Source organism: Gracilinanus agilis, chromosome 2, assembly GCF_016433145.1.
Source record: "Gracilinanus agilis isolate LMUSP501 chromosome 2, AgileGrace, whole genome shotgun sequence".
In the NCBI taxonomy this organism is placed as follows: domain Eukaryota; kingdom Metazoa; phylum Chordata; class Mammalia; order Didelphimorphia; family Didelphidae; genus Gracilinanus; species Gracilinanus agilis.
Window position 1 is genome coordinate 78,368,941 of NC_058131.1, and position 24,726 is coordinate 78,393,666.

The following is a 24,726-nucleotide window of genomic DNA, read 5'->3' on the forward strand; positions in this document are numbered from 1 at the left end:
TAACAAAAAGTTGGACCCAGCTAGAACAGTTGTGTGTATTTTCTTCACCTTCAATCAAAGATGTCTACAAAGATGATGAATGGTAGAAGTGATCCAAAGGCTGAGTCTTGGCTAGGCATAATCGGTGACCTGATAACAGAGCTAGGGATTTAAGAGAGGAGGACAGTGTAGAGTTGAATTGGTTCAATGCAGTCAAGATAGGGAGAGAGAATAGCTAGTGCATGGGAGATGCCTTGGGAAAGAATCAAGTTTTGGAGGTCACAATGAAGATGAAAACTGGTTTTGTAAGGGAAAGCACAGGGAGATGTTTGTGGAAAATTAATATTGTTTTATGATATTTTTGTGAAATAATTTCCCCTTAGTCCCCACTAAAGTCAAAACTTCGGACTTCCAGCATTCCCCCATTGAAAACATGTTGGGATTTTTTGTCTTTGTTAAAGATAAAAGGATTAAGGGCAGAGTTGGCCAGCCATAGTGAACCCAGGCTGAGTTGAAAAATTAAGCAACCATGTAGAACTCACTTAAAATAAAGTGGTCCAGCTATGTGGCAGAATATACCGGTATCTTCTGCATCCCAACAAGGACATATTCCTCTTGTGATGCAATAATAAAGGAGTTGCAGTCTCTAAGTCCATATCCTGGCTACATACCAACCAGACATGTAAGAGACCTATGCTGGAAGGGTGAGAGCCTTTTCTTTTTGGATGTTAGAGACAATTGATCAGATTAAGATGCTTTGACCTGTCAATAAATTAATTTAAAATTAAGGAATATTGCCTCTGGAGAACTATCGTTAGAGGTAAAAAGACAATAAGGGACACACGTCTATCTACCTATATACAAAAACTATAAAGTTGTCAGGGAAAGCTCATGAGATGCAAGGATTGTTTTATTCTTTACACTTACACCCTCACCTTCTTTCACATTGCCTGGCATACCATACCGTAGGAAAAGGCCAGTTTGGCTTACACCAAGAAAGTGGAGAAGGGAGTTAGATTGGGGAGGGAGTTATAAACCACCAGCCTTCCTGCGGGTTTTGCCCTCTGCTCCCCGGCCTTAGTTATGCGGAGTCTAGAAAATAATCTCAAACTCTCAAAGTCAATGAGAAAATGAGGGCAAAGTGCGATCCACCTGAGAAGACCAATGGTGGGAGGGGGTGGGGCGGAGCCAGGGGTGGGGCCAATGGAGTGACGTGTTCCAATTAGTTCCTCCACTCTTTATTCAACCCTGGGTCCCCAAGTCCTTAGAGACGTGGCTTTTCACCAGGAAGAGACTGTGGGGACCGGAAAATAGAGGCAGCCAGGAGAGTAAAACACTGAGGTTCACTTTCTTTGACTAGCGCTGAGTCCTCTGCGCATGCCCTGCCTCACGCCTGCCCTCTGCGCATGCCCACTTGCTATCTCAGGGAGGCGGTAGCCTCGCCCTGCCAGGAGAGGGGCCGAAGGGCACATCTCTGCGCATGTGTATCTGACGGAGCTCGGAGCCCGGCTACGGGTCGTTGGAGCCCATGGAGCGGCGCTGGTGAGGCCGAATCTGGGAGGGTGAAGCCCTTACTGGGTCTAGGTCCCACCTCGGGGGCACCTAAAGCAACTGCTGGGTCTTGTGAGAGCTCGCGGAAGCGCAGGGATGGCCGCAGCCCCTGACGCGCTAGGGGTGCCGAGGAGGAGTCCGAGAATAAAGCTCGGGTTCTCCTGATTTCCAGCCCCGCCGCCGCCCGCTCTAGCTAGAAATTCATCCCACTTGACAGAACCTGCCTCGGCTCTAGCCGGCAAGGAACCCCGGGGCTCCTACCCAAACTCTGGGTCATTTCTAAGGCCTTTGGGGCCAGATAACCGGAGTCCGTGAACTTAGTGTTTCTAAGTTTTAATATTTTTTACACCTGTGTTCATTTGGTTTCCTTTATATTTTTCCTTTATATTTATATTTTATATTTCCTTTATATTTATATTCCTCTATATTTTATAATACTAGCTACCATTTATATAATGCCTAGAGGTTTACAGAGTGCTTCACATGTGTTATCTCATTCGATCCCGACAACTCCCCCCCCCCCATGGATGCTGCTGTTATCCTTTATTTACATGTAGGGAAACAGAGGCTGATAAATAATAATTTGTATTTATTTTGCATCTACTATATGCCAGGCACTGTGCTAAGCACTTTAGAATTTTTCTCTCATTCAGCTGACAACAACCCTGGAATAGTACGTGCTAGTATTATCCCTATTTTACAAATGAGGTAACAGGCTGAATAACAATGAAAGCATTTATAGGGTGCCTGCTATGTGTCTGTGCTTAGCACAGTGTTTTACAAATATCTCATTTGCTCCTCAAAACAACCTTTTTTGAGGGAGGTACTATTACTACTCCATTTTATGGATATGGAAACTGAAGCAGACAGAAATTAAGGGATTTACCCAGAGTCACATGGGTAGTGTCTGAGCCTGCATTTAAACTGGTCTTCATGACTCCACACTGTTCTGAGAAGGGATTCCAGGGGCTTCAGCAAACTAAACTTCCCCTGATCTTTTCAACCAGAGGGCACACAAAAAAGGTTAAAATCTTCCCCTTTCAGCTATACTTCTCTCTTTTAGTGGTCTTGGTACTCTCTCTCTATAAATTGTTGTTTATATACCTGTTTAAGGGAGTACAGAGTTCCCTTCTAATTCTGCCAATCTTAGTTCCAAAGTCCTGCCCAGCTCTTAATATAATCATTTTTAGGTTTGAATGCCTAGTGTCAGGCCAAATGCTATATGGTGCTAAAGAAATCTCAGCTAAAAGAATTTATAGTCAAATAGGGGATATGGAAGACACATGTACCAGAGATGAGGACAGCTACCACAACAACAAAGATGAAAATTAAAACTGAGGCAAGGGCTGAAGGTGGGACCCTAGCACTTACCTACAATGTTGTCTAAGTCAATTAAAAAAGGCAAATAATCCCCGAGAGCCATGTTTTGATTTAAAAAACCACACATTAATATTTTCTATGTTTTATTGCATTTCTCTTTATTAGATGTTTCCCAATTATGGTTTAACCTGGTTCTACTACAGTAGGGAAATATTGCAAGCTCAGTGTTCAACTTTTCTGCCCAAGAGCTCTTTCGCTTGGCTAATTTTATTCGTAAAGATGGGTTTTAATCTCTTTAGCTATTGAATTTCTAAAAACATTCCTGAGCAAGAATTAGAATCTTATAACTAGAAATGCCTTTAAAACATTAAAAAAGCCATATATGTGAGGCAGCTAGGTAGACCAGTAGATAGAGCTTCAGGTCTGAACTTGAGAGGACCTGGTTTCAAATTTGGCCTCGGGCACTTCCTAGCTGGGTGACCCTGAGCAAATCATTTAATCCCAATTGCCTAGCCTTTGCCAACCTTCTGTCTTGATACTAAGATTAGGGTTTAGGAAAAAAAAAAAAACTACACATGGATGATTTCTTAGATTATGGAATGTCAGAGTTGGAAAGGACCTTAAAAATGTAGGATATATGACTTAGAAGGAACCTTAGAACATAGAAGAGTAGATTTGGGAAGTACCTTAGATTTAGAATATTGGCTGAAAGATATCCTCAGATGGATGGATTAGATGGTTCCATGGGTCATCTAATCCAACCACATCTAATTTTATTCACAAATAGATTAGGAGAGACTATTCAATGCCTTATTATTATCTGTAGCATTCCCCTGATCTAACCAGTAACCTTAATCTAAAATAAATAAATTTAAAAAAGGAGGTTAGTCTTGTATGGCCTGTTCTTAAACCCATACTGGTACTTAATGATTACTGCTTTCATTTCTGTATGCATTTAAGGGAGCTTACAGCATAAAATATCAGTGTTGGAAGAGAACTGGATTAAATGTTTTAGATCCTTAGATTCTATAGATAAAGTAGCTGAGACTAGAGAGGGAAAGTGATTTGCCTCAAACTAGAGCTTTTTAAGAGAATTCCTGTGTTAAAATTCATGAGTTTGTTTTTATTTTAGTGAAAATTTGACCAAAGAGACTGCTAAAGCCCGCTTAAAAAAACATGATGTTGGAACCAAGTTTTCCCAGTGGTTGTCAACTAAATCCTCTGTCCTACTACCTTTGTTGTTTAAGGAAGGAAAGCTATATCTGCTCTTCACAGTTCGATCAAAGAAGGTAGGTGAAGCATTCTTTCAGTCAGAGTGATCTGAAAAAAACTAACAATAACAATTTCTATTAAGTTTAGAAAGCACTTTTTTCATAACTTTGTGAGGTTAAGTAGTACAAATGTTATTATGCCCATATTAGAGGAGAAAACTCAAGGAGTTATGACAAAACCATAAGGCCCAGGGTTCCTCCTACTACGTTGTGCTGCTACTGCTGCTTTAATTAACGTTCACTCCATGTGCCTTGGCCCCCAATTAACTTTATGTGGGTATACATTTAGCATTAGTTTAGTATTTCTGATGTATTCTTTACACAGAGCAAGGTGTGAACAATCAGATTGATAGTTTAGAGGCCTCGGGAGGCTAGGTGATTTGTCCAAGGTTGTGTTGCTGAAGACAGGGCTTGGATTGATTTTCTTGGTCAAAGTTCAATGCATATAGGATGTAGGAAGAAATCATTGAAACCAGATCTTTCTTTTTACAGAAGAGGAAATTTGAGAACACTTGACTTACTTAAGGTAACATAAATATAACAGCCAAAATTCCACCTAGGTTTTCTAATTCTAGATCCATTGCCTTTTACACTGCTTTATATTGACTCTTTATGGGATGATTTAAAACAGGGCAATCTGGAGTAAAACACTTATTAATTTTATATTCATTGAATGAATTAAGAGAGAATCTTATATAGCCATACATCTAGCATATGTCCAGAAATACAAATACCCAAATAAGCTAGCACTTCATGTAATTCTGCCTCTATTTTCATTGCATGGTATACCAGCTTACTTATGAGGTGATAGGCCCACTATCCTTTACCCTAGTGGTACCACATGGAATACATTCACAAACTGGAATGACTTTTGGACTGGTACCAACTTTATCAGGGGACTTAGAGACCAAGACATATGGGCAATTGATTTAGGGAACTGAAGGTGGTTAGCCTGGGAAGAAAAGATTTAAGCAGGACTAGATTTTTGCCTTTGAGGTAGCTGAAGAATTGTTTTATGAAAGTGACATTAGATTAGTTTTCCTGGACCCCAATAGATAGAACCACAGTTGTTAGATGGAATTTCCCACATTGGTCCCAAAATAAAGAACTTTTTTTGTGATTATAGTTATCAAAAAAAACATAAAATAGGCTACCTCATATTTTATGAGTTTTCTAGGATGAGTCATTGGAATTCCACAAAGTAGAAGATGAATGACAGGTTTTAGGGCTAAAAGGAACCATAGATATTATCTGGTCTAAACTCTTTATTTTATAGACACTGAGGCTCAAGGATCTGAGGTGTATTGGGGATAAGATTTCCTCTTCTTGTAGGGCTTTGACTTAACAGGTCATTCAGTCAATAAGCATTTATTAAGTCCCTCCTTCATATCAGACACTGTACTAGGTGTTAAAGATAACAAAAGCGAAAAAGGAACCTATTTCTGCCCATGAGTAGCTTGCATTCTATTGGGGGTACTACTAAATGCTTACTGAAGAGATCATTCTAGGTAGTAACTAAGGTCCCTTTCACTTCTACTATCCTAATATTGTTGGTATAACTTTTGAAAAAAATCAGTTTTTGTCTTTTGTTATAGTTTTAGTAGGCTTTAATATTAGATTTTGCCTGGATTAAGGTTAATTTGAAGTAGTTAAGAGATCTCATTCAAACAGGGAAGATAATTAAAAATCTTATAATTACAAAAAGGAAGAGAGAAGAATTTGCAAACTATAGGCTTATGGGCTTGACTGATTCCTGGCAAAGTTCTAAATGTAATAAAGGGATAGTTTCTAAATTCTTCAAAGAAGATAAATGATCACTAAGAGCAGCCAGGATGGCTTCCAGAACAGGTCCTATTAGGTTAACTTCATTTGGGGTGGGGGAGGTTTTGGTCTCTTGGGATTTTTGTCCCTAGCCTAACAGATCTGCTATAGATATAATTTATTTATATGTTAGCAAAACATTAACAAAATTTTTATGAACAAGATGGGGAAATATGATCTAGATCAGTGCTGGCAAACCTTTTAGAGATTGAGTGCCAGGCCTTCCCCCTAGAGATCCAGTGTCACACCCCACCCACCCCTCATCTTTCCCCTTTCCCACCCTACCCCAGGGGGAGGGAGGAAGTGCTCCCATTGGCCTGCTGAACAGAGGGATAGGTGATGAGAGGCACGTGTGGAAAGGGGAAGGAGAGTGTCCCTAACACTTTGCTCCCTTCCAGCTATGTGCCACACTGTGAGCTATGCTCCCCTCAAACCTAGCTCATCTCCCACCCCACCATGGGAATCACCTTTGCCACAGACTCAACAGGCTGCTGTGTGCTGCGCTCTCATGTTGCATGTGAATCCCCCCTCCTCTCCCCCCCCCAAAGACTTTACCCCAGACAGGGGAGGGAGGGAAGAAGCACTCCTATTGGCTACTGGGCAGAGGGGCAGGTGAGAGGGGGAGGGGAACAGCTCCTCTCCAGCCCCTCTGGCTTTCTAGCAACACACTCTGGGGGGTGGCAGCAGGTGTGTCCACAGAGAGGGCTCTGCATGCAATTTTTGGCACTCACGCCATAGGTTCATCATCACAGAACTAGATAATAGTTCAGATAGGTGGATTCAATACCATTTGGAATGTCCAAACCCAAATATTATTCATTAATGACTTGATTCAAATTGAAGAGTTGTCTTCAGTGGAATAGCCATGTTAATGGGTAGCCATTTGGATTTGGATCCAGGGAGAACTTGATCAGATCTCATTTCAGATATTGGCTTTAGAAACACTTCTCATTATTTGGAAGTTATTCTTTGTCTCAATCTGGAATGTGCTTTCCTCTTACTTCTACTTATCAGTACAAGTTTTACCATTTGGGGCCAAACAGAACAATAATGCTCTCCTCCTTTGTGTGGTAACCCTTCAGATATTTGAAGGCAAGTTAAGTGTACCAGCATTAAGTGCCTACTCTGGGCCAGGCACTGTGTGGAGCACCCGGATACAAAGACAAACAAAAACAGACCTTGTCCTCAGGAGAGGCAACATTCAGACAACTGTACAAACAAGATGTGTGCAGGAGAACTTCTCAGAGAGAAGACATTAACATTAAAGGCAACCAGGGCTTGCTTCTGGTGAAGGTGGGATTTTTAGCTGAGACATAAAAGAAGCTAGCTTAGGAGGTGGGAGACAAGGAGGTTAAGAGGCCTTGGCATGTGAGGCAGCCAATAAAAATGACTGAAGATGGGGTGCCTTACATGAGGAGCCGCAAGGTGGCCAGTGTCACTGGATGTGAGAGTATGTGAAGAGGAATAAAGTGTAAGAACATTGGAAAAATAGGAAGGGGTCAAGTTATGAAGGGGCAGCTAGGTAGCTCAGTGGATAAAGAGCCAGGCCAGAAGAAAGGGGATCTGGGTTCAAATCTTGATGCAGACACTTCCTAGCTGTGTGACCTTAGGCAAGTCACTTAACCCCAGTTGTCTAGCCCTTACTGCTCTTCTGCCTTGGAACTATTATAAGGAAAAGATGAGTTTAGGTTTGCAGAACTTAGTATCAATTCTGAGACAGAAGGTAAGGGTTTGAAAAAAAAAAGCCAAGTAGGTCCTAGAAGTAAGAGGGAGCATCCAGACTTTATTGAAGAATGGGGATGTCACTTTTTCTTGGCTGACTCTAGAGCCAGAGCTCTAACAATGCATGGGCTATAAGACTTAGTTATTTTTATCACTTGGTTTTGCCGACTTTTTTTTTTTTAAAAACCACAACTCATGGTATATGATGATGATGGAATGCAATTGTGCTATAAAGAATGCTGAACTGCTTGATTTCTATGAGAACTAGAAATATCTACATGAACTGATGCAGAGTGATATAAATAGAACCAGGAGAACATTATATATAGTAACTGAAACATTGTGGGATGATCAAATGTGATTGACTCTGCTATTAAAAGCAATGCAGTGGTCTGGGACAACACTGAGGGACTTACAAGAAAGGATGTTGTCCACATCTGGAGAAAGAACTGTGGGAGTAGAAATCCAAAAGAAAACATGTGATTTATCATTTGTTTATATGACTATGTGATTTGGGGTTTTGGTTTTAAAAGATTACTCTATTATAAAAATGAATAATATGCAAATAGGATTTGAATAATAATATATGTATAATCTAATGAAATTGCTTGTCAACTCTGGATGGGGGGCTGGAAGAGGAGAGGGAGACAAGAAGAACCATGTAACCATGGGAAAAAATTTAAAAATAAAAATAAAATTAAAAAAACTACAACTTTATTACAAGGGAAAGCTCACTGGAGATGGGATATGCAGAAATAAACACGATATAAAAAGAAAATGTATAAAAACTTTAAAAATAATAATCTTTGTCATGCATAGACCTAATGATGTCACTGCTGACCAAAGACCTTCAGTGGCTTTCTGCTTTCTACTTAATCAAATCCAAACTGATTAACTCACATTCACGCTTTATAAATATTGTCTAAAAGTATTCAAGAGTTTGGTGCCCATTGTCCTGGGGATGAAATTTTCCACATTTAGGTATCTGGTCCACTGACCAATACACAATTTGTCATTCAGCTTATAATGGAGGACTTGAGGCACAAAAGACAAAAATTCCTATTTAATTTCTGCCATATGACTAACTACATAATCTATTGATAGCTACATAATCTACTAATTTTCATTTAATATTTAGTTACGTACCTCACCAGGGGAAGTGTGCTTCCCAGGGGGAAAGAGTGAGCCAGGAGACCTAGATGAAATAACCACAGCTCTCCGGGAAGCTCAGGAGGAAGTTGGACTTCAGCCACACCAAGTAGAAGTCATTTGTCGTCTTGTGCCTTTTATAAACAAGGTATGGGCTAGAATTTTGTGTTTTCCCAACTTTATCTTGTGCTGCCTCCTCCCTGAAAAGAATATCATCCAGAATGAGAGCGGTTATAGCCTATTATCTCTATCCTATTATTAGTTATTAGAATATTAGTTAAGCTCTGAGCATAATGATTTTATAAGGATACTGACAAACTAGAGTACATCTGGAGAAGTGGTTCCCAAACTTTTTTGGCCTACCGCCCCCTTTCCAGAAAAAATATTACTTAGCCCCCTGGAAATTAATTTTTTTTAAATTTTAATAGCAATTAATAGGAAAGATAAATATACCTGTGGCCATCACTACTCCCCTGGATCGCTGCAGCACCCACCAGGGGGCGGTAGCATCCACTTTGGGAATCACTGATCTAGAGGAAGATGACCAGGATGGTGAGGGGTCTAAAGGCTCTCTATTCCTATGAAGGTAAGTTGAAGGATCTAGTTATGCTTGGACTAGAGGGAGAAGACTTAGAGGTTACTCTTTCATTGCATGTAAGTACTTAAAGTTATAAAAAAAAAAACTTTTACACTTGTTCTCTTTGACCCTAAAGGGCAGATGTAAGAACAATGGGTCAGATTTCTAGAGAAGGAGATTTGGGCTTGATAAAAAGAGAAATCTCCCTAACAATTAGAATTGGAATAAGTTGCCTCTGGAATTCTTAAGTTTCTTTCTTGTTGAAAATCTTCAAGGAAAGGCTAACTGACCTATTAGCATAGTTTCTGGCACAAGGAAATGCTACATAAATGCATCTTCCCTTCTCCCTTCTTCCAGTAGAGCACTGTGAGACTTATCTTTTTTCATCTTAGCATCTACCTCTCATTATGTAACCTGACACCTCTTTAGTATTTTTTTTGACTTCCATGTAACATTTTTTATTCACATTGAGCTTGCAGTCTACTAAAATCCCTAGATCTTTCTCAAACAAATGTGTGTAGCTACATTTACCCATCTTTTACTTATGTTTTTCTTTAAAGACCCTTACCTTCTATCTTGGAATCAATGCTATGTATTGGTTCTAAGGCAGAAGAGCACTAAAGGCTAGGCAATGAAGGTGAAATGACTTGCCCAGGGCTACACAGCTAGGAAGCATCTGAGGCCAGATTTGAACCGAGGACCTCCCGTCTCTAGGCCTGGCTCTCAATCCACTGAGCCACCCAGCAGCCCCCACATCTTTTATTTGTTAAGTTGGATTTTTGAACCCATATACAGTCTGTTGTTATCCATATCAATATCTTCACCTTAGAGTCAGTGCAGCATTGTAACTTGTCAGGATCATTTGGGGTTCTGTCTTGCATCTCAGGTATGAAACACCTGCTCAACTTTGTCTCATCTGTGTTTTAAGTACCACTCAGCAATGACATTCAAGTTTCTTCTTCTGTAAAATGAGACAATTAAATAAGATGATTTTGAAGTTCTCTTCCAGCTCTCATAATTAGAGAACCTTAGAGTTAAAAGAATTTTAGCAGACATCTAGTCTAACAGCTTAAATTGAAAGAAGTCAAGATGCGAGTAAAACAATTTGTATTATGGCTTTGGGAGTAGAAAGCAAGAAAACACAAATGTTTTCTTTTTACAATCATTAAGCACCTTTAATATTTAATCTCAATAGAAAGTTAGCTTTAAGTTATAGCTTTTTAGATCAGAGAAGCTGGAAATATATGAATGTATATAGATGCTATGAAAACTTTAAAAAATAATCCTATATTCCTATTTCCTAACAACAAAATAGCTTTCCTATTAATTTAAATGTTTGATTCAATATGGTTTTTAAAAATATTTTTATTGAACTTGTGGATCCCTGGACCTCTGAGCAATCATAGAAATATAGATCTACAACCGTTTGAGATTTTAGACTCTGTCTAGTACCAACATCTCAGTGCTCATTTTATAGATAAAGAAACTGAGGCCAAGGAAGTTAAGTGACTTGCGCAAGGTTGCACAGGTTCTATATAAATTTCAAAAATGGGTGAACCCTGTCCTTTGGCTCCATATTCAATAAGTTGGCATTTACATGCAACAAAGTAACATTTCTTTTTTTTTAACCCTCATTTTCGAATCAATACTGTGTACTGGTTCCAAGCCAGATGAGTGGTAAGCACTAGGCAATGGGGGTTAAGTGACTTGTCCAGGGTCACACAGCTAGGAAGCGTCTGAGGCCAGATTTGAACCTAAGACCTCCTGTCTCTAGGCCTGGCTCTCAATCCACTGCACTACCCAACTGTCCCCAAAGTAACATTCTGTGCTACAAACAGAAATTATTTTCAGATGATCAAAGGTATGGTTCAAAGAACTTTAGATTTGTAGAAGACTTTAGGAATTGTTTAGTCTACCCTCTGATTGAATAAGGGATTCCCTCTATAAAATTCTTCACAGGTAGTTATCCAGTTACTTCTTGAACATAACACAAGATTTGAGCATGAAAGGTGATTTGAGCAGCAATTATCTAGTCCAACTCAAATACAAAAAAATGCTTCCATAACATAACTTGCCATCCAATGATCATCTAGGCCTGTGGTGGCAAGCCTATGGCACGCATGCCAGAGGGGACACTCAGAGCCCTCTCTGTGGGCATGCATGCGGTCACCCCAGCACAGAATTAGTTACTATAAAGTCAGAGGGACACATGGCCAGGCTACTCCCCTTTATTTCTCCGTGGGTGCCTGAGGACGTTTCTCACATCATCTCCCCCTAAAAAGGTTCACCATCACTTATCTAGGCTCTGTTCAAAGACCTCCAACAAAGGAGAACCCAGTACCTCTAGAGAGGCACCCCCTTCCATGTTAGATGGCTCTAAGGATTGAGATATCCTTATGTTCATTCAAATGAAAATGTACTGCCTCAATAGGCAGCCCACATATTCTCTTTTTAGAAGTTCAAAGGCAACAGTTGTTTGAATGTTTTTTCTTAGAATGAGCCAAAATCTGAAAGTTCAAACCTCTGTTATATCCTAGATTAAACCAAATTTATCTTCAGTTGAGAGTCCTTTATGGATTTGAAGATATCTATCATAAATCCTTTCTCTAACTAGAGATGTTTACATCTCTAGATCTTTCACTGATAATATGACACCCTTTATCACCATAGCTATTCTTCTGTGAACAAAATTCAGTTGTTAATGACCTTTTTAATACCTTTTTATTACCTTTTTGGTAGCCAGAACTGAATAGTCCTTTCAAGGCTGAATATCAACTACCTTATTTTCAGACACTACTTACTTCTAATAATGAAGCCCAAGATTGCATTAATTGTTTTCCTGTCCAGTCACATTGTTGACTTTATAGTCCACAAAACTCTTAGATTTTTTTCATGTGAACTATTATTTGTCCTTGTATTTTCGTAGTTGATAAAAATTGGGAAACGGGATAGGTCCACAAGGACAGAGGCCTATAGCAGATTATCAGTGAATTTGTTTGATGGTAACATTAATTCGTTCATTTGTCAACATTGAGTAGTTATTCACACAGATGTGTATCCATCCAGTGGTCATCTATCACTCCATCTATCTTGTCTTTGAAGCTATCAAGAGAAGTTTTACCAATTGGATTATAGAAATCAAGATGTAAAACCTATAAAATTCCTCTTATCTGCTAGACCTTGTCTAAAAAGGAAATAAGAGATTAATCTAGTATGGCTCATCTGTTGACTTCTGTTTCCCTCTTATTGATCATTTTTTCTGTGTACTCACAAATTATCCGTTAATCTATTTTAGGCTTTTAGTAGGAATCATTAGGTTTACTGATCTGTACATGAAAATGTAAATGAAATCTATAATATCATTGGTATGAATAATTTCTGGGACAAATTCTCATTCTTTTTTATTTTTTATGTCATCACAAAATCTCAGAGTTTGAAAGGACCTCAGAAGCCACTTACTGCAATCTATATATACTTAAACAAGATTCAGATTCTCAATAAAATATATTGGATTAGTGCTCGTCCAATCAATGCTGAAATAACCTCATTTGAGGAGGAACTCACTACACCTGAAGCATTCATTTCACTTTTGGATTGCTTTAATTGTTGGGACATTTTTCCTTTTGTGAGGCCTAAATTTACTATTATTACATTGTTCCTTGTTCTGCTCTCTGGAGCCAAATAGTAAATCTATTTAAATGGCAAACTCTTAAAGATAGCTATTATTTTCCTCCTAAATCCCATTTTTAATCTAAATTGGCATATATTCAAGACTTAACTATCATGGTTGCTCTGCTCTGAACTCTCTCTAGTTTATCAGTTTCTAAAAATATGGTGTTGAGAATTGAAGATAATATTCCAGAAGGGGCCAGACCAGGGCAAAATCCAATTAAATTATCACCTCTTTATTCTTGGACATATGACTCTCGATGCAGCCTAAGGTCACATTAGCTTTTTGGCTGCTGTATCACACTATTAACTCATAATCTTGTACTCTACCAGAACTCTCAAGACTTCAGATAAATTATTATGTAGCTTTGCTTCCATTATCTTAGAGTTATGATATTGATTTTTTGAACTAGTGTTAAGCTTAATATTTGTTCCTATTAAACTTCATAGTCTTAGATTTGGCCCATTGTCCCTTTCTTCGAAATTTTTACCCTGGAAAAAGCTCTCTTAATCCTGAATATATTTTTCAGCATGCTACCTTTTGCTTCAGGGTTTGGGTCATCTGAAAATTAACATTTATATCCTTATCCAAGTCAGTGATAAAATTACTAAATGATACTGGGACAAACACAGATACCTGGGGTATTTGAAACCTTCTTCCACGTTAACATTGAACCATTAGTGACTGTTCCTAAGAAGCTTTCATTCTAGGTCCACCCTCACCCCCCCATTTAAGTAATTCCAAATCCACCTAAGCATACTCTATTCTGATCCATATTTCTATATTGTTCATATCTTTCCACAAATCCTCCATTGTTAACTCTGGGATCATATTCTTACAGTACTGAGGCAAAGCAATGGGCATGTTATACTAGGAAAACAGTCCTAATGTTCAAGTCATTAGAGCCCTAGAGAGCTTCAGAGAAACACATATTTCTTTGTTTTTCAGTAAAGGCACACCCATATCAGAAAATCCTCTACACTAACACAATGCAATAGCACCCTTTCACCTATGAAGGTTCACCTGGATTTTTTCCACCAAAAGGCACAAAATAGGCTAACAAGATAAAATTCAACTTGTGGTTAAATCTGTAAGCCCTAGTAATTGGCTTTGCTCCTCATTAAATATTCCTAAAGCAAAGCTGAAATGCTAGCTTCTTGGTTGCCTGTTGCTTGGCGCTGTCCAAAATCCCAGTGCTGAACTATGGAGTGATACTAGTTTTCATAATCACTGACCGTAGTTCTGATGCTTCTCTAATCAAAGCAGTATTATCATCCACAAAGGATTCAACCAAGTGGAAGGAATTCATATTCTTGTAAGGGCTGGGCTTTTCTGAGACTGCATCTCTCAATATTGTTAGAGCTTTCTTATGACACCATGCTTAGTATTCCCTTCCTTTGTTACAGATTTTCAATATATCAAAGTCCCTTTCTTCCAAATCATTCTGTTTCTTTTAATCATTTCTCATTTTCTCATTTCATTAATCATAATTAAATCTAGAGTAGTAACCCCACTTGTTGCTTTTTGTATCCTTCTAGTTTTTTTGTTCCTGGCAAAATCTTTACATCCCTTTGGGGAAAAAATTATGGACCAGAACCAATAGTTTTGTCCTCACGTCTTTTTGCAAGACATGCTCGTATTTTAAGACAACACAAAGCTAGAAGGGAAAAATGAAAGAATTAAGATTTAAAATTATGACAATTTGGAACACTAAACTGATATCAACAAAATAAAATTTAGTAGCAGTAGATGTAAGGTCCTCCATATACTAAATGATTCTATAAATGATTCTTGAATTTACTGATGTGGTTATTCGTTTAGTCATTACAGAACACAACTGCTCCATAGATATTCTTCATTAGTATCCACTATCCTTCGATGGCCAGTTCTTTCTAGTTGGGAGTCACCTTTGCAAGATAGTAAGGCAACATAGGATGATTTAGGGACAAGAAGGGCTGGCATATGTTAATATAATAAAGTTCCTAAATTCATCAGCCTCAGAGTTAGAAGAGGTAGGCTTGAGTCCCACCATTTACTAGCAATTTATTTAATCCTGGGTCCTTATTTTTACCTCTATAAAGTGACATATTGCATTAAATGATCTTTAAGGTCTCTCTAACTCTCATATTCTTTGACTTGGTAGAGGAGAGCTGGTATACCATTAGTTAATATTTAAATTAAGAGCATTTTAGTTGCCTCCAAAGATATTATGAGATAGTACTGTTATGTGCCTGGTGCAAAGACTATTATTTTTAGTCCATGTTAAGAAAAACAGGGTACCCACAGTGATGGAGGTGGTAGTTCTGCCTCATGCTGTTTTGCTAAGACCATATTTGGAATAACATTCAGTTCTTAGCACCATTCTTTAGAAAGCACATTAACAAATGGGAATGTGTTTAGAGGAAGAAGACCAGAATTCTCAGAGAAGTGGAAATAATATTATGTGAAGATCAGTTGACATAATTAGGGATCAAAGGAATTAGAGCTACAAGAGAATTTAGAGCTACTAGAACATCTAGTCAAACCTCCCTACCTTTGCTCACTTGACAAATGAGAAAACTGAGCCCCAGAAAGGCTATGATTGTCCAACATGACATAGATAATAAGTAACATAATAAAAATTTGGGACCAGGTCCTCTGACTTCAAATCCATTTGGAATGTTACAGTCATAATGCCATCACACTAGAAAGATCTCAGTAGGGAACTGAGACCCAATGAGAGAAAGGGGATTTCCTCTATGGTCATCCAACTGGTCACACACATTGACAACAGACTTTAGGTTGAGTTTATGAGGTCATACCTGAAGGAGATAGAAGAGACTTATGTTTTAGATAAGGACTGGATTAGGTGACCAACCAAGACCTTAATAGCTCTGATTCTGAGATTCCTTTTTTTTTCCAGCAATGACTAAATAAGTGCCCCATTCCTAGAACATTTCAGACATTCACATTGTTGTTCTTGCATAGATAAGTCTTCAAACCCATAAAATCCTCATAAATTACAAGGTCTCATAATACTCATAGAGTGTCAGAGTTGGAGGGTAAATAACATAACACAGAATATAGAATGTGAGAGTTTAAAATTAAAAAGTCTAGGGCCCAATTAATCCAACTCCTTCAAAAGGAAACAAGTCCAGAAATGGGAAGGGATTTGTCTCAGGTCACATGACACAGAAGGTTGATCCAGGATTTGAACTGTGTCTCCTGATTTCCAAACTGCTGTTTTTTAACCATAATACCATACTGCCTCTGTCCTTATACAGAAGGAGTGTAAATAAAGATAGCAATAGGTTGTTCGACTTTTGGGATGATTGTCAGAAGACAAAACAGTTCCAAACAAATTGTTTTGAAAAATTACTGCCTGCTAGGGTCTAGTTACACAATCACTGGTACTCTGGGTACCCAAACGAGGCTTCAGGATCTTGGCTAAAAGGAAATATTTATATTATCTAGTATGTCCATATAGTTCATGTTCAGTCTGGAAATTTGAAGCTAGCTAATATCCTGCTAGGAAAGAACAATTAGCAAATTCACAACACTTAAGTACTTTATCTGCTCATTTGTCATGTTTTTCTTGAGGATTAGATTATTCTTATGATTTTCATTTTATTTGTTTTAATATTAAAATCAAAAGGAACCTTTGAAATTTTTCTGTTTAGCTATCTACTCATACTGTCAGCATGATTGTTCAGGTCCTTATTGCCTTTCACTTGTACTGTTGTAATCACCTCCTCTAAGTCATCTTTCTGTCTTGTAGTTTCTCTTCTCTCCAATCTCTCTTTCATATGCTATCCAAGCAATCTTCTTTATATATAGAACTGATCAAGTCATTATTCCTCTAGTCAAAACTTTTGTGTCTGCCTGTTACCTACAAAATAAATCCATATTACCTTGCCTAGAATTCAGTGCCTTATACCTTTTAGGTCTAGCTTCCATCTCCAATTGTATTTCAGTATACTACCTAGACATGTTACCTATCATCTAGCTAAATTAGATTATTCATTAATTTAAAACATTCCAATCTCTGATCCCCTATTCTATTTTCTGTTTCTAGAATGGGTTCCTTTCCTAGTCATTTCTGTCATTAAAAATCCTATTCATCTTTCAAGGCCCAGTTTAAATGCTATTTCCTCTATGAAGCCTTCTATAGTTTATAGGGAAAAGTGATTTCCTCCTCAACTGATTTCCTCTTAAACATGTACTATAATCTAGTTTGCATTATAATTATTGTAAGTGTCTGTTTCTTCTACCCAATTGTGAGCTCTTTGAGGCTTGCTGTCCGCCAGACCTAGTAGAAGATCCTATCTCTCTCACTGTCTTTACTGCTCAGAAAGGTAAGCAGAGCTAGGAAAGATTTGATCAATGTTAAATATATTCTGTATAGGACTCTCTGCTTGGTATTGGATGACAGAAAGCTGAATAAGACCTAGTTTCTGACCTACCATTTAGTAAGAGACATAGTCATTTAGAAGAATAATACAAAATAAACATCATATTGCATAAAAAGAGGTAAAAAAATACTCCAAAAGCCCAAAGGAATAGAAAAAAAACTTCTGGCTTAGAATTGGAATAGGGAAGCCTTTATGGGATAAGTGGTAACTAGGTTAGAAATAGAGGCTGAATAATAGCAGATGAAGGGAGAAAGAGGAAGAAGCCTGGAGATTGGGGGGAGGTTAGGTATGGAGGTATAGATTTGGGGGTCATCTGCATATATGTCATAGTTGAAACCATGGTATCACCCAGAGAGAAGAGAAAAGGAAAAAAGGCCTGTGATTAAACCTTACAGGATATCCAAGATTATGGGTCAAGAGAATACAACAAAAAAAAAAGTCACCAGAAAGTTAAAAGGAGATCTATGAAAGAGCAGTGCTACAAAAGCCAAGGGAAAAAACTCAAAGAGATGAGTTAACTGTGGTACAAAGGACCTCAAGCCCAGAAAGATGAGAACAGGATAAAAACAAACAAACAAAAAACTTCATTGGACTTTGTGATAAGGATGGGGAGATCTTAGAGAAGCTTAGAGAAAGTTATTTCACTAGAGCCATCAGACTGGAAGGCAAATTGTAAAAGGGTTGAAGAGTGATTTAATAATGAGGAGGAAGGACAATAACTTAATGAGGTATCAGGAACAAAGAAAGATTTTTCTTAGAATAGGGAAGTTTTAGCATCTTTGTTGGCAGAGTGGAAGCATAGAAGCAACCAGTAAGAGGAGGGGAGGGAACAAAATATTTAATAAATGCCTACTATGTGCCAGGTTCTAAGTACTTGACAAATATCTCATTTGATCTTCACTACAGCTATGAGATTGGTACTAGGAAACTGAGGCAGACAGAAGTAAAATGACTTGCCAGGGTCACACAGCTAAATAAATATCAAGAGGCTGGATTTAAACTCACTTCTTCCTGATTCCAGGCCTATTGCCTCTTTCACTGCTCCAGCTAACTGCCTCCATAGTCACAGTAGAGAAGAGATTGGTGATTCCTGAGGAAGGCAGTAATACTGATGGAGAAAGGTCATGGAAGAATGGAAAAAGATGATGGGATCAGTGGTACAAATTGAGGGGAGATTTTAATAAGAAATATGCCTACTTCTTCCTTTGATATTGAACAAAGGAGATAAAGATAGATGAAGACATTGAGAGATTTGGAGATTTCAAAGAGTAGAGGTGGGAAACCTCATGATGGGTAGTCATTTCATATGCTGGGGAAAAGGGAGTTGAGGAGGAAAATAGTTTGGAGCAGACATTATGAAGAGGGTAATAGAGGTGTTCAATGAGAAAGACTTTCCATACAGCAGTTGACATTAGAGAGCATGCATATTTGTCAGCTGTACATAATAGATTTGATAGAAGTTTTAAAGTCCCATTGATTGTTTTTGTTCTGATTTTTCTTTGACTGTGCTTCTCTTTCAGAATGGTATTACGATAACCCCGGTTGTGGGATTTATAGACAGTTCATTCCAGGCCCAACCAAATCCACATGAAGTGAGTGAGGTGTTCCTGGTGCCTCTGGAATATTTCATCAATCCACATACTCACTATGCCTTTCGTTCACCTGTTTTTGGTCTTTCTCATTTCTTTGACTACACAGATCCCCAAAACAAATCAACCTATCAAATCTGGGGATTGACAGCAAGACTTGCATTGCTGACTGCACTCATTGTTTTTCAAAAGCAACCTTCCTTTGACATTGAATATGACTTCAATGATCTGATTTCATCCTCTGAGCAATACTTTCTAAAGATACATAGAGCCATGAAGAGCAAGTTATAATATAGACATAGATCTATCCAGATACTTGTCTATGCACCAGATTGACTTGAAGAAAAAGGATCCTCCTCCTGGCACCAGATTTGATGTTTATGTTAAATTATACTGTAAGATCCTTGAGAGTACACATTATGTTGTTTTTCATCTTTGTATTCCCAGTGCCAAGCACAGTGCCTTGCAAATGGAGGCTTAATAAATGTCTATTAAACTAAAAAATGTATTTCTGTGACACATTGTTTATAGCATTGAACTAATTTGCTTTAATCAGTATTAATTTTCTGACAGATGTTCCATTTTAATATATTTGTAAAGTATATAAATAAATATAAAATAAGATGTTAAGTTTCTTATCAGTTTTACTATAGTCTATTGTGATTTGGTGCAACTAGAATCAGAATCTCAAAGCTGGCAAGGATCTGAGAGGTCATCCAGTCCCTGCTGAGGGCACGAATACACTTTACTATGTCTTCAAAAAGCATTTGTTCATCCATCCTCCAATTAAATATCTATATTAATGGGAAACTCACTACCTTACAAAGCAATGCACCCTAAGACAGTTCTAATTTTTATAATACTTATCCTTTTGGAATGTAGATATGTGATTTCTTTTTTTTTAAGCCTTTAACTTCTGTGTATTGGCTCCTAAGTGGAAGAGTGGTAAGGGTGGGCAGTGGGGGTCAAGTGACTTGCCCAGGGACACACAGCTGGGAAGTATCTGAAGCCAGATTTGAACCTAGGACCTCTCGTCTCTAGGCCTAACTCTCAATCCACTGAGTTACATATGATTTCATTAGAGTGGGGAATTCCAATTGTTGAAGATCTCTTCACCAGTGAAAATCTGTAACCTCTTTATAACTTATAGTTGGTTAGGACACTAAAAGTTTTAAATGAATCGCCTATATTCATATAGTCATCATGATAGAACCTAGGTCTTCCTGACTAGAGATATTCTACCATCATTTATTGTTTCTTTTTTTCATATGCTGAGTTTTCTATAGCTATCCCTCTTGGTCCTATTTTTCTCTTTTAGGGCCAGGCAAAATAAGTCCATTCCATCTTGTACAGGATAACACCTGGTATATGTAAAGATAATAGTATTCATGCCCACATGCAATATTTTGAATTCCACATGAATAATCACCAGTTCTTTCAGCCTATTCTCATGTAGTCTTCTTCCCTCATCTTGATCTTTGTCCTTTGGACACTTTCCTGATTAGGTAATTGAATGTTCAGTATGGCATGATTTGGCCCCACAAGTTATAAAACAAATAAAACACGGCCCATTTAGAAATCAAGCCTCCAAAATAATTAATTTTGCTTTCCACTCTTAGTTGTAATTTTATAAGTACTATCTTGGAAAGATTGTGTACACATCAAAGTTAAAACTTCTGTCTAATTCTGTGATAGAGGCATTTTTTATCATATTACATTGATAGCCTATATTCGATTGACTCCTTTGGTTGTACCTCTTCAAAATAGCTAATCATTGAGTCAAACTTTGACAAATTCTTATCAACAGAGATCAGAGGCAGAATGCTTCTACAGTTTTTATAATCTAGGGAATGCTTGTGACTATACAATATAGTCCAAGGTAATTCTTAAAAAAGGATCTTCAAAATGCAACCATGTCCATTATTGGGTACTTTATAGTTCATTGTATTAAGAACTAGAAGGAACTTTAAAAGTTAAATAACTTGGTCAAGCTGAGAAAGGTAGTTGTTTAGCAAGGCTAGTATTCAAACCCCCACGTCTTTTGCCTCCAACTCTTTTCAGTATGTCAACCTATTTCTCTTACTCCAGCAGCTAGAAAAAAGACTTCTTCCAAATACATTAAGCCCCAACTCAGAGATGGAAGCAAGAGCTGAGGAGGGACAATAACATCAAATTGCACCTAGTAACCTCGGTCAAGAGGAGAGCTTCTTTAGTCATGCAAAGAAGCAGCTGGGCTGAATATATAGATCCTATAAAGCAGCCTTTAGGCCTCAGACTGGGTGCTTCAAAGAAATTCTCAAAGACTCTCCATGTTAGCTTCTTATGGAAAGGAAAAAGCCTCAGTGAATCCCTATAAGTTCCTGCTTTAATTCCACAAGTCTGGTTTTATAGGAATACACATAGAGATTTCTGGCCAAGACAAATACCTCAACACAAGCAGACTACCCAGTTCCCCTATACCTGCTCTAGCAAAAACCTGAAATTCATGACAGGCTGAATAAGGATAAAGAAATTCAAGAAGCTACAACAAGCGTTTTCTTTCACCCTAGAAATGCACAAAAAGTCAAGCCAGAAGCCTGGAAGCAAGGGGAAAAGGAGATCATCTGGAAAGATATGCCAAGTCCCACAAACTAGTTTATAGACTTTCAGCTTAAGCAGAGAAGGGCCAGCAGATGTAGCCTTCAGAACTAGCTGTCCAGATGCAACCAGCAGAGAAATCTAATAGCCAAAATTCAGTTCACACATCAAAGGAGAAAAAAAAAAAAGATAAGCATCCAGTGAGGGGGGAAAGCAAAAGTGAAGTACCAAAGAATTATAATCAGAATCATATAAAATTAGCAGCTTGTACTAAAAATGAGAGATGTTGCTACACGATATTTCAGAAGGCAAAATATATAGACTTTAAAACCAAGAATAACTTACTCTGAAAAGCTGAGTATAAATCCTATGGGGTGGGGATGGGATTTTAATGGGTTAGAGAGGATTCTCAGACATTCTGATAGACAAACTAGAATTGAGTAGAGACTTGGAAATGCAAACACAATATTCAAAAGATACCTAGGAAGGTAAATTTTTATTTGAGAAATTGCAAGGGACTGTATTAAGATATAGTGCTAACATTCTTCTGGGGGTAGAGGGAGAAACAAGTGTCTCTTCAAAACCTTAATGTCTTCCAAGGACATTAAGGGGATTAATTAAGGAAAAAAGAGGACCCAATGGAATGGAGTAATTCTTGGGACTTTAGAAGGAGAAAGGATAGTAAAAGGAATACATTAGTGTAGAAAGGATGAAGAAAGGGGTAGAAATTGCTATCTTACTGCAATGTATGAAAAGAATATTCAAATACTAAGAGGAAGCTATAGGGAGAGCAGCCATCAGATGAACTTCTCTTATCTGAAATGGATAAATAAGGGTTGAACACACACTTTAACAGTTTGGTGCAGAAATGTATCAAATTCAATAGAGAAACAAATGGTAATGGGAACAGTGTTGAGGAAGGATATTAGCAAAGAAGGAATAAAAATAAGCCAAAAAAGAAAACAAGCAAACACAAAAAACCTTGATTCGGAAGGGAGGGACTAAAAGGGGAAAAAATGAGATTTTAAAGGGATGCCCATTAATTGGGAGTGACCAAACAAATAGCAGCATGTTAATGTATTAAATATTATTGCATTGTAAGAATTGTATTATTGCAGAGGATTGTATTTAGTATGAACTGATGCAGAGTGAAGTGAGCAATACTCAAAAATATTTTCTACAAGGATGACATTGTAAAGAAAACAACTTTGGAAGATGTAAGAACTCTGGTCAATGCAATAACCAACTATGACTCGTTAGGACCTGTTTTAAAATTCTCCTGTCAGGAGATATAGATGTTGATCTTAAGGGACAGAAAGAGACATACATTTTTGGACATTACCACTGTGTGGATTTGTTTCGTTTATGGTGCTTATTTATTGCAAGGGTTTTTTCCCCCCTCTCTTCTAAATTTAGTTATGGAGGAGTTATTTTTATTGCAGTAAGAGGGAGAGTTAGCAATACTGATGCCAAAAAAAGGACCACTGGAACTTTTTTAAAAAATTCATAGAAGAAAGTGGCAGCTAGGTAGCTCAGAGGATAGAGAACCAAACTGAGAGATAGGAGGTCCTGGGTTCAAATTGGCCTCAGACACTTCTCAGCTGCGTGACCCTGGGCAGGTCATTTAACTGTAAATGCTTAGCCTGTACTGCTCTGCTGAGTTTGGGTAGATATTTAGTATTGATTTTAAGACAGAAGGTAAGAGTCTTAAAAAATAGTACACTGAAGAGAACAGGAGCAAGTTCTGAAAGGAGAGACTAGGACCATGTTGAACATAATGTATAGAAATTATTATATAAATTTTAAAGGAGTATGAAATGGAGATCCATGCTTTCATATGCAGCCCTATTTTTTATTCTGCTATATATGAAAATGTTCTTTTTCTGATGTTTAAGTTCAAAAAAAATTTTTTAATTTACATAAAAAGAGGTGAGAGTCAGCTTGGAGTGGTAAGGAAAAATGGCCTGGGAAAAGAAAGGCATAGATTCTAGTCCCATCTCTACCACTTATTCACTGTGTTACCTTGAGCAAATTCCTTTCTCCTCTCTTGGTCTCAGTTTCCTGATCTGCAAAAGGAAAGAGTTAGACTAGGTGATCTTTGTTTCCTTCCAGTTCTGTCATTCCTTGATTCTAGTATGGAAGCACAGAGAAAGTCTGTGTATTGTCTTCTTCAACAAAAGTGATTCTATCTACTAGAAGAAATAAGAAATGACAAGTAAGATGTTTCAGAAAATCTGGAAAGATTTTAATAATAGAGGGATACTATTATTGGATCAACTTCTCTCCAAACCACAACTTGTAATAACAATATATTTTTTAAAATTGGCATATATCTTTGAATGTAGACTTTGAAGAGTAGATCTTTTGACCATGGTAGTAGACCCTTATGAAAAAAGTGTAGAGGGGGCAACGAGGTGGTTCAGTGTATAGAAAGCCAGGAGGAGGATAGAAAACTAGGAAATGAGGTTCTGGGTTCAAATTTGACCATGGACATTTCCTAGCTGTGTGACTCTGAGAAAGTCACTTAACCCCCATTGCCTAGCCTTTACCATTCTTCTGGCTTAGAACCAATACATAGTATTGATGCTAAGAGGGAAGATAAGGGTTTGTGTTTGGCTGTGTTTTTTTTTTTAATGAGTGTAACAAATGCAAATACCACTGGTAAATCTAAAGCATCATAAATAGCACCTTAGCGTGAGCTGGATTCTATCTTTTACTTCACAATTTAATAGCTGGGTAACCTTAACCAAATAATTTCTCCATCAAAAACTTCAGTTTTCTCATCTGTAAACTGTGGATGATGGTACTTTATGTTTTCTACTTCCCAAAGATATTGTGAGGATCTAATCAACATATGTAAAGGTCCTTATAACTATAAAGCCTTATTAAAATCTGTGCTTCCCATAGATGACAAGTATGTCTATAAAGAATGTCCAAATTGCTCTCAGAGAGGTATTGATAAATATCTCTGGAAACCTGCCTGCCCCTCCCCGGGGAAGCAGAAGGGACTGTGAAGCTGACTGCTTTATCATCCTTTGAGAGAGAGGGGGAGTACTAGACTAAAATAATATCTATCTGCCCTAACTCCCTCCCATTATATTGCAGGTCT

The 24,726-nt window shown here is 37.8% G+C and overlaps 1 protein-coding gene across 3 annotated transcripts; it reads left to right on the forward strand.

Annotated features, from left to right (window-relative positions):
- Positions 1-1,440: 1,440 nt before the first annotated feature.
- Positions 1,441-19,605, forward strand: NUDT7 (nudix hydrolase 7). Of its 3 annotated transcripts, XM_044660616.1 has the most exons (5): positions 1,441-1,521; positions 3,983-4,139; positions 8,803-8,961; positions 18,972-19,043; positions 19,150-19,278. In XM_044660616.1, the coding sequence occupies exons 1-5, from the start codon at positions 1,508-1,510 to the stop codon at positions 19,186-19,188; spliced, it is 441 nt and encodes a 146-aa protein (XP_044516551.1). In that variant the 5' UTR covers positions 1,441-1,507; the 3' UTR covers positions 19,189-19,278. The 3 variants fall into 3 exon arrangements, with proteins under 3 accessions (XP_044516551.1, XP_044516550.1, XP_044516549.1); XM_044660615.1 differs by having other exon boundaries at positions 18,972-19,605; XM_044660614.1 differs by lacking the exon at positions 1,441-1,521 and adding an exon at positions 3,243-3,478 and having other exon boundaries at positions 18,972-19,605.
- Positions 19,606-24,726: the final 5,121 nt, after the last annotated feature.